Genomic DNA, 10,376 nt, shown 5'->3' with positions numbered 1-10,376 from the left:
ACCCTGGATGAAGGGACAGAGTGCTCCCTCAGCAGTTTTGCTGCTGATCCAGAACAGGAAGGAGTGGCTGACACACCAACAGGCTGTGCTGACACTCAGCCAGACCCAGAACAGGCTGGAGAGACGGGCAGGGAGGAACCTAAGGAAGTTCAAGCAGGATCCCCATATCTGAGGAAAGAATAAGCCCAGGCACCAGTCCAGGCTGGGGGCTGACCTGCTGGAAAGCAGCACTGTGGGGAAGGACCTGGGCTGAGCCAGCACTGTGTCCTGGTGGCCAAGAAGGCCAATGGTATCCTGGGCTGCATGAGGGAAAGTGTGGCCAGCAGGTGAGGAAGGTGATCCTGCCCCTCTCCTCAGCCCTGGTGAGGGCTCACCTGGGACTGCTGTGTCCAGTTCTGGGCTGCTTACTATGAGAAATGCAAGGAATTGCTGGAGTGGGCCAGTGGAGGGGCTGTGAAGGTGCTGAGGGGACTGGAGCTCGTCTCTGCTATGAGGAGAGGCTGGAGCAGTGACAGCTGAGAGGGGAACTAATCAATCCATACAAGTATCTTAAGGGCAGGTGTCAGGAGGATGGGAACAGACTCTTTCCAGCAGTGCCCTGAGATAGGACAAGGGGCAACAGGCACAAACTGAAACACAGGAAGTTCCATCTGAATACGAGGAAAAATCTCTTTACTGTGCAGGTGATGGAGGCCCAGAACAGGCTGCACAAAGAGGTTGTGGAGTCTCCTACTCTGGAGATGTTCAAAACCCACTTGGATGTGGTCCTATGCTTGAGCAGGGGGCTTGGATAAGACCCTCTCCAGAGCTCCCTTCCATCCCCAACCATTCAGTGATAACCTCACCCACAGGTCATTGCTGATTTTTTGATAGGATCCTTCACATGCATGAAATTAAACACATTTGTAATTTGGCAAGGCTTGGGGCTCAGTTTCAAAAGCATTTTGAGAGGATACAAAGGCTCCCTGTGGTCAAAGGAGGGGAAACAATGTGGTTCTTGGAGTTACAATTACACCATCTCACATTCTTTTGGCAGAGGAGTTCCGGGCCTGGTTTGGGTGAGGAGATAAAGCACATGCAGGGAACAGAACTGCAGGTCACCTCCTGGAGCTGCCAGCCTGGAGTTTCCTGCCTGAACCCACATCCACTGAGTCTCGTGGGATTCCACCAACAACAACTCAGCAGCAGATCTGCCTATCCATGTAATGTAAGTAATGCTTTTAGGAGCATTATCCATGCATGGTTTTCCCGTACATGGAATTTGGCAGGAAGCCACTCGACCGAATGCTTCACATTGCAAGAAAAATCAGCAGACTTGTTTTCTTTTTTAACTATACTCATTAAAAAAAAGCCAACCTCCCCTACTAACAAAGTAGGAAAGTTAGTCACCGTCACCTCAGGCTCAACCATGCAGAATCAGATTGTTAAATATGCAGATTTTTAAGGAAATATCTTCCTTCCCACCCTCCCACCCTGTGCTTTATCATTTAATCAGTGGCAATTCCTACAGCAAAAAAACCTGGGTATTTCATGTAATGCAACAGTAACACAGAAACAGAGCTCCCAAGTCCAAGCCCCATCTATCATCAGTAACTACATGATTATCTCTTCCAGACACTGATCAAATCCCAGTTTATGAGCAGTTTGCTTTTTACTGCTATTATACAAAATGAAAAGCTCTTCCAGAGCCCCGCTGCTCTGACGACGACGAGTCTTCCTCCTCTCCAACCAAAATCTTTTCAGGACCAGTTTATACATGTTTGTTCCTGCCCTGAGTGTTGTCCTTAACTTGAATTGTTTTTCCTCTCCCTGGTATTTAGTCCCCTGATATATTTATAGAGAGATCATATCCTCTTTCAAACTTCATTTTGCTTGGAATAGTAATGTTAGAAATAGACTGATGAATTTACTGCAGTGGATAGAGACGGACAGACACACACACACACACAGAGGCTAGAGCACTCATTTTAAAAGAAATGCAGAAAATACAGATGAGTCAATCTTTAGAGTTAACAGTGCATTATTTCAATCATGTCAGCAACACGTGTCAACTACAATAGAAAAGACAGATCAAGTTCAAAACTGATTTTCAGGGAGTTTTAGATCTAACGACTATCCATCCATAGAAATACCAGAAAGCCTACCTGGAATTCTATAAAACTCTAGCCTAGGGACCGTACCAAAAGCCCACAATGAATATAATTTCTAAAAAAGAGAGCTGTGAAGACTCAAAAGTACATTTAAACATAGACTAGTTGGGGTGGTAAATAATATGCAGAAAAAGAAAAAATAATCAAGTCGCTATTTTAAAAAAAAACCTAGAAGGAAAAGAGATTGAACATACTATTGTCTGTTCGGTGAAAATTTCTTGCACAAAAATATTTTCTAGCTTTGCTGCTCTGGCACATCAATCCTGAGCACTCTAACTTTTGACTTATAATGATATTCCTTCAGATACAGCTTCACCGAGGGAGGGATGGGAAGTGCATCGATACCATCATAAGTTGTACAGTTGCAAATGACCGTTCTACATATATGCTGGAGAGAGAAGGGAAAGGTCCTGTTCAAGGGGGTGGATAAAAGTGGTTCAAAGAACATACAGGAACTGGGATCCTTGTAGTGTTCTAGGAGTCCTGTGATGTCAGGAGAGTGGAAGACACAGGGGTCATGGGCATCAAAGCTGAAGTTGTGATTCCACTGCTCTATCCGGGCGTGGAGGGAGCGACTGTAGCGCCTGAAGCTCACGGAAAACAAATAGTCCTCCTGGGCAGAGTCTCTCAACAGAAAGGTTCCCTCTGGCTTCCCCTCCAGCAGCGCCTCAGCCGCGTATTTATCCATGACTCCCCAGTAGCAGGGATTGTTATTGATCTGGAGGAGGTCTGGCACTAGGCAGTGGACATAATCGATCTGGGTGTGGTATTTCGGGGGCGTTTCCATCCGTAGCAGCTCGTCATCCGTTTCCCACTTGGGCTTGTTCCGTTTCCGAGAGCTCGTGCACAGAGTTATGACTTCATCATCCGAGTCCATGTCGCTCTCGTCCCTGCTGCTCCTGCCCACCTTACCTGTCCCCAGCTCGGGCCTCGGGTCACCCCGAGAGGAACCGCTGTCAGTGAAGTCACAGGACGGGGAGGGAGAGTCCATTCCCCCGTTGGCAATCTCCTCGTCCCGCAGCTGATCCTCCCTGTCCTCGTGCTGGGATAAATCAGCGATTATCCATTCTTCTGCCTTTGGACTGATGGGGGCCGTGTGCCTTTTGATCAAGTGCCACCGGAAAGCCAGCTCGGAGCGCGGGGGGAAAGGGCACTTATCCAGCATCAGCTCACTGATATGGATTTTCCTTTTGGATGGCAGTCCGGAGCCGTGCCGGCTGCTGCAGTTCTTTATGGGAAAGCACTGGCCCACAGCATCCTGCAGCTTCTGCTTGAGAGACCGGCCCAAAAACCTGTGCCCACAGGACCGGTCTAGATCCAGCTCGATGGACGAGCAGCTGTACTTCCTCTCTTGGCTCCTTAAATTATTCCCTGACCTTCCTGCAGCACTTGCTGTTTCGGCATCAGGACAATGCTCAGTTTTCTTGGACCAGGAGAGCTTCTTCCCACTCCAGACATACCCATCCTTTCTGTCTGCGCTTCTGCTCCGGCTGCTCTTGGGCCTCACATCTGCGCTTTTCGCGCTGCTGTCCTTGTTTTCTGCCATTGTGACAGCTTTGCTTCACAAGCTGCCAGGAGAAGCTCACACTGTGTTTCTCGTGGGTTTTTTTTTTCCTACATAAGGGAGCTTCCTCGAGGCACTTTCTGGAAATATCTGAGGAAAAAGGAAACACAGCTCAGTTAACTGTTATGCACACACACACACAATGCAACAGCAGTGCTGGTGGATATAGGAGGACAGTGACAATTGCACACCATGCAAAAAATCACAGATTGAGGTGAATTCAGTAGCACACCCCACAAATACCAGCCTGATCCCAGAAAAAGCTCTCTTAACCCTTCCTTGGGAAAAGCATCCTCCAGAAAAAAAACTACCTTAACGTATTTGTTGAGTTTTCATTGTGATTATGCAGCGGAGCAGAACGTTTTAGGTGTTGGCAACCCCATTGTGCCAGGGCCCATTGCAAAAGGAAACCCTTCCTGGGGCAGGTGATATTGCTTTAGCTGTTTATGGAGCAAATTCTGCATCTCTTCCAAATAACCTTTCAAGAAGGAACAAACCAGAACAGAAACAAGTAGGTCAGAGTACAAAGAGCTACTGTACCTAGATGATATGCCTGTTTGCTACTAATCCACAGGGTGGGATGCCAGAGATCTTTTTCTTAACTGACACTTTTGGGTCACTTTCGGGATAAAAAAAAAAGAAAAAAAAAACCAAACCTAAATTTTATCAGTCACAGATTCTGTCAGTTTCTGAAAGCTGTTTTCCTCTGCCTTTTCAAAGGAAGGGAGCTAGGAAATACTGAGGCCCTAAGGGATTGAAATATCTGGGGCTTTACATACTGAAAAGGATTAAAACAATCCAGCTCCTTACTAAAAGCAATTTTAAAAGGCTGTGAAAGATAGAACTGCTTATTACTCATTAGAGAAGGAAGTTTACATTATTAAAATCAGTGTTGCTTTGAGACCTACGGTTGCTGATTTCATTTTCTTTTGTTTCCAAAGGTATATTGAATTCTCAAACAGATAAGAGGTTTCCTTTTGACTGCTGCACTTTGAAAAAAAAAAAAAAAAGATGAAAAAAAATCCTCTTTTGATTACTCAGTTGTAAGTGGAGCAGGATTTTTTTCAAGATACATAGATAGCAATATGGTATGGATGCTATACCCCCTGAGGCATGGCAGGATGTAGAAGTATTTCCCATCACTTATCATAATCAGGATATTTTATGATTCTGTGATGCTTCTGCACCAAAACCATGCACAGCTCCTCTGTTGCACTGGGTGGTTTGGTTTTTTTTGGCTGTGGGTTTTTCTGGGGTTTTTTTGTGGTTTTTTTTTGAGTTTTGGAATTTTTTTACAACTAATTGACATGGTAAATACTAAGCAGGAAAAGAAAAGGGCATCCACTTCCTCTCTCCATTCAATCCATTCTCATCATCAGGATTAGCCAGCATGACACAACCTCTCTGCAGTCCCCCGGGGCTGCGCAGGCTGAGTTCAGCCTCTGCTTTCAGTAAAAGAACAAGACAGCCTTGCCAAAAGGCTCACATGCAATCTGTGGGCCAAATGCAGCCCAGATGGAACTTTCACCCAGGAATTTTTCACATTGCATTCCTTATTTAAAACCCACAGACCTGAGAGCTGTGGGGGAAAGGAAAAGGCAGGGGAAAGGAGGAGATGCTGAAATGTAGGATGAAGGTAAGATGGGTTCAATACTGGAAATATGTTGGGAAGAAAAATGGCATTAGAGCAATGCAGATGAATATCACCTCACTGGTACCCAGAGGAACCACAGGAAAGGGTCCATGTTTTCAGCAATTACAAATCAAAGATTAAACTAAAGTTTTATTTTTCTTTTCTCAGTGTTTTTTTGGCTAATTGCCTTTCAGTGAAAGCATGGCAAGACACAATGAAGACAAGAGAAAGGAAACATTTGCATATGAGACTCCAAATATCTTTATATAGACCAAGATTCATTGATTGCTTTTGGAGTGTTGATATTTTTCATCCAGAAATACCTAGAGTGGAGCACTGAATTTTCTCCACAATTCAAAAAAAAAGAGGAGAAAAAAAGCAATCTCATTTACCCTGGTGATAATCTGAAGCCATTGAAGACAAGAAGTTTTTAGATTCATCTTGTAGTAAAATATATTAATTGTCTATATATGGGATTTTTAATTGGACAGAGAGATATCACTGAGGTTGCAAAGTCAAGCACTTAAAAATTAGGATACGACAGTTTGTAATTGCTTTTGAAACCTTCCATTATCTCACTCTGCTCATCCAGCCCATATAAGGAATAAGAACATGCAGAATATGGGTTTTTAATTAAAAACTGCAAAACATACAAAACCCAGAAGTGCCTGTTATCTCCTAATTTCAGCCTTCCAACTGAAAGCAGCTCGGGATTTACGGGAATTTCTGGGCTGCTGTTGTACCAAGCTGTAAAACCACCTTCTCCTTTGTACCTTCCTCCTGTCGTGAATCATTAGTGGCACCTGAACCCTGAAAGAGAAGCTGGGGGAGCAGCATGTGCTGCTGCAAAGCCACGCACCATTAGCCTGAGCTGCTTCCCTGGGGTTTGAAGGGCTGCTGGAGCCACTCCTGCCACGTCACAGCAGGAATTGCTAATCAGACAGAACACCAGGGCTGTAAAAAGAGCAGAGAACAGATGAAGAAAAAAAAAAAAAAAAAAAAAGGGATGTCATCCTACTAAAGCCAGGTTTGAACCTGATCATGTGTTAGTTACAAAGGTCTGTGTGCTGGGGGAGAGCTGCCTCTCAAATCCCACAGCGAGGGATCCACACACCTTCACACCCTTCTGCATCAGTGATTCACAGCCCCGCTGATAAAACAGGGCACCAAAAATAATTAAAGTGCCAGAAAGAAAAAGGCATAAAGGGCAGGGAAGGCATTCAGTGCTCTATTACCACTTCGGGCCATCCATCTAAAGCAGCTCTTCCTTTCACTGCAGCGTCCAAGGGAAATGCCACATACTTCCATTAAGGGCTGGAGCGCTGCTGGAAGAGCAGGACAGGAGGGCAAGGATGAAAGAGAGGGAACACAGAGTGCACTTCTCCCTAGAGGGGAAGGTTAAATGGAGGAGTCGAGCACTGTGCAGCTCACACGCATCAGGTCTGAGCTCCTTTTGGGGGAAATAATGAGTGTCCTGCCTGCAAAAGCCTCGTCCTGCACGGGGACACCTCAGGCATCTCCGATGATGGCAGATTTGACAAAACCCTTATGCTGGAAATCCTTTCCCCTAAGGAAATAGCAAAGATAAAGACACATGGGGGGATGAGCAGAGTTCACTTCGGGCCACAGGACCCGGCTGGTAGTCCAAGGTTACCCAACACTGTCACAGCTACAGTCCCTGGGGACAGGGAGAGAGCTGGGTGGCTTTTGCTGTTGGTTTTGTGCTGTGCCCAGCTCCCTCCTTCAGAGGTTCCTCTCTCCTGTCTGTAGACAAAGTGCTTTTTCCTTCACCAGCTGATGAACCTGAACCCTGAGACTTCAAGCCCAGACTAAAACCAATATCCAGCTGCTGTTTGGAGGGATAACAATATTCCCTCCTAGCCAGGGGTAGGCTGCAACCCACAGCTGTGATAAGACAGCGACAGCCTCACCATATGTCTAATCAATAACGCCAATAGGAGAATCAAACCTGTAAATGTAGACAGCCTTTTTTTAAATTTACTTATTAAATAAATGCTTGAATATTGAACTGCCTTAACCAGATACTTATGTCCTGAGCTGCTGGATCCTTCTTGCCTCTAGCCCAGCAGTCCTCTCCATCAAGCTGCTTCCCTTTCTGTATAAAGAAGGAGCAGATGGTGGGGGGTCTCCAGCCCGACCTCCCACTTGGAGTGGGATTGCTGCCAGCAAGGGCTCAGGGGAGCCATGGCACGGCCTGGCCATGTCCTGAAAACCTCCCAGGATGAAGGTCCCACCACCTCTCTGCTGCTCCCACACTGCACAACCCTCCCAGTGCAGGAAGGACTTGGAAAGTTTTCTGTCCCAGCACATGAAGCGTCGCTGTATTGTGACTCTAATTAAACGACAAAAGAAGGCTCACAAAGAGCAATGAATCAATTTTGGAAAATTGTTATGAAAGTTGATTTCGTAGAGCTGATAAAATCCTGAGAAGAGCAGGCTGCAATAAATTGAAGCACTTTCTCTTTCGTAACTTACATAAAAGTTATTTTAAAACAAAATCTCACTGGTCACAAGCTGCTTTCATTAATTTCACCCGAACAGATTTCGGCCACAAGACCACATTTTAAAACCTGACCTTCCCAACCTACCAAGAATAACAATAAATCTCAATTCCACCATCTTAATTTATTTTTCTTCAGTTTTGGCTTTACTTTGATTTATGATATGACCTAAAAATACCTAAAGCTTGACTCCAGAGGCCTTTACAGCAAATTAAAACACTTATCACACATACACACAAAAGAAAAAGACTTTCTAAAGATGCCACTGGCAACCTAAATATTTCTTCCTTGGAAACACCGTGTGGAACTGTAGGAGGAGGGGAGCCATGCCCAGCTAACCCCAACACGAGGGATATTTTATTCACTCCCAGGAGGTGGAACTGAGCTGGCAGCAGGTGCCAGAGGTGAGGGCTGCTCGTATCTCCTGCCTTTAATGAAGCTCTGCTCATGTGTGGCAGGAGAGATGCAGAGGCAGCGCTGGGCAAACCGCAGCAGCCTCTCCAGCACTAAATCAGTGAAAGCTTTATGGTCCATGACCAACACTCCGCGCTCCACCCAGAAACCGAGCAGAGCAGCCCATTCCCGGCTCCCGCCCCGCTCGCAGCCACTCACACCTATTAATCAAGGCGGCAGCAGCCCCAATTCCCGACCGGATTTAAAGGATAACTTTTGCATTTAGTGCCGTGTCACTTCGGACGCCACAAAGCCACAGCGCCTGCAGTTCCTTGGAAAAGTGACCACAGGATCCTGACTCTCCCATGAAAAACCTCCCCCCAGTTTTCCTGTGCTGTTCCAGGAGTTATCCCAGCAACCTCCAGACAAGGGAATTAGTTGCTACACAGAACCGAATGTAAAATGGCTTTTATATTGCAAAACACTTTAGGTGCAGTTTCTATCACAGCCTCCGAAAATTAAAGTGATTAAGAAAAATAAACACATTTGACAGGCATTTGTCTCCATCCCAGGCAGCGGCTTGCAGCAGGAATAGCTTGGTCTTCCCACTCATCTGATAAGCAGTTCAGCTCCGAATCATTTCTCTAGAACACATTATCCTCGCCAGAAATCACGATTTACTGAAATATGTAGGGTACACCCATGGAAAACATGTCTCTACACAGCTTCCACGAGGTTTAATAATGAAATCCGGCCATATTTCTGTAATTTTTTTTTTTTTTTTTAAGAAGTGTGCCTGCTTTGTAATCCTGTCACTTATTCATTCATGAAACTACCAGCAATGTGAGTGTTAGAGAGAAACACATTTCCAACACAAATAAATCACTCTGCTCACCCCAACCACCAATAACCCTGCAGCAGAGCAAAACTGTAAGATAAAAGGGTTTTGCCTGGAAGCAATTTTTTCTTAGAAACAGGAATAAACTGGGCCAGATCGTTAAGGCTGCATAAAGGGAAGACAGATAATGCTGTTTTCGCCTCTATATTTCAGGTATGTTCAGTTCTAGCTTAAAAAAAAAAAAAAATATTCCTTCAAGAGATCAGCCAGGATGCTTTCTTCCTATTTTTCAACCCAAAAAAAAAAAAAAAAAAAAAAAAAAAAAAAAAAAAAAAAAGGAAGAAGAAGCAGCTTAATTATTTTTTGCAGTGCAATCACTACCTGCCTGACTACCACTGCTGTCAACTCCACCTCGCACACGCATCAGGATGGCTGGAATTCCAGAGTAATTCCATCATGACCCATCAGGATCCCCGAAGGGGTTTGATCCTGCGGCTGGGCGAGCTCTTATGGGGGTGATGCCCAAGGGGGCACAGCCCCTCCTTTGGGGCTTTCCCTGCCGTTCCTGTGCCTCTTGAGGAGCTGCCATTAAATCCATATACAGAAGGATAAGCAGGGAATATATATGTGCCCTATTTGTGTTAGGATATATATGTCAGGCACGGGGTTTTTCAGAGGAGAAGCCGGCGACAGAGCGAAAATCCTGGACAGAATCTCCAGAGTGACAGGAGATCTCGGTCTGAACGTCCTCGGTGACAGGAGAACCTGAGCCCGCCAGGCACCGGCAGCGGCCGGGCCGGGCCGAGCCCCCGGTGACAGGAGACCCTGGACCGAATCCCCCTGGTGACAAGGCTCAGCTCCTGGGCCGAGCCCCCCGGTGACAGAAGACCCTGGACCGAGTCCCCGGTGACAGAAGACCCTGGACCGAGTCCCCGGTGACAGGAGACCCTGGACCAGGTCCCCTCAGTGACAGCAGACTCTGGACCGGGTCCCCCCGGTAACAAGGCTCAGCCCTCGGGCCGAGCCCCCCGGTGACAGAGGGCAGACCCCAGGCCCAACCCCGCCACAGTGACAGCCGACCCCGCTCCGAGCCCTCCGGGGGCGCAGAGCCCGAGCCCCGCCGCTGTCAGGAGACACCGATTTCCCCTCAGCACCGCCGTTCTCCCCCGCCCGCCGCCCCTCAGCCCCCGAGCCCGACTCACGGTGGTGCGGCCGAGCTCTCCCCCGGCTCGGTGCCCGGCCGGGTGCCGGCGGCTCGGCGGGCTCGGCGCTGGCC

The 10,376-nt window shown here is 46.9% G+C and overlaps 1 protein-coding gene across 1 annotated transcript; it reads right to left on the bottom strand.

The window, feature by feature from the left end:
- Positions 1-1,949: 1,949 nt before the first annotated feature.
- Positions 1,950-10,353, bottom strand: SOCS4 (suppressor of cytokine signaling 4). Its single transcript, XM_083864029.1, has 2 exons — positions 10,303-10,353; positions 1,950-3,804 (listed from the first exon to the last, which is right to left on the bottom strand). The coding sequence occupies exon 2, from the start codon at positions 3,694-3,696 to the stop codon at positions 2,386-2,388; it is 1,311 nt and encodes a 436-aa protein (XP_083720155.1). The 5' UTR covers positions 3,697-3,804; positions 10,303-10,353; the 3' UTR covers positions 1,950-2,385.
- Positions 10,354-10,376: the final 23 nt, after the last annotated feature.

This window comes from Zosterops lateralis (genome assembly GCF_965231275.1).
Source record: "Zosterops lateralis genome assembly, chromosome: 6".
NCBI classification, from domain to species: Eukaryota; Metazoa; Chordata; class Aves; order Passeriformes; family Zosteropidae; genus Zosterops; species Zosterops lateralis.
The sequence above is the reverse complement of the archived record's forward strand: the minus strand, read 5'-3'. Positions and strand labels throughout refer to the sequence as shown.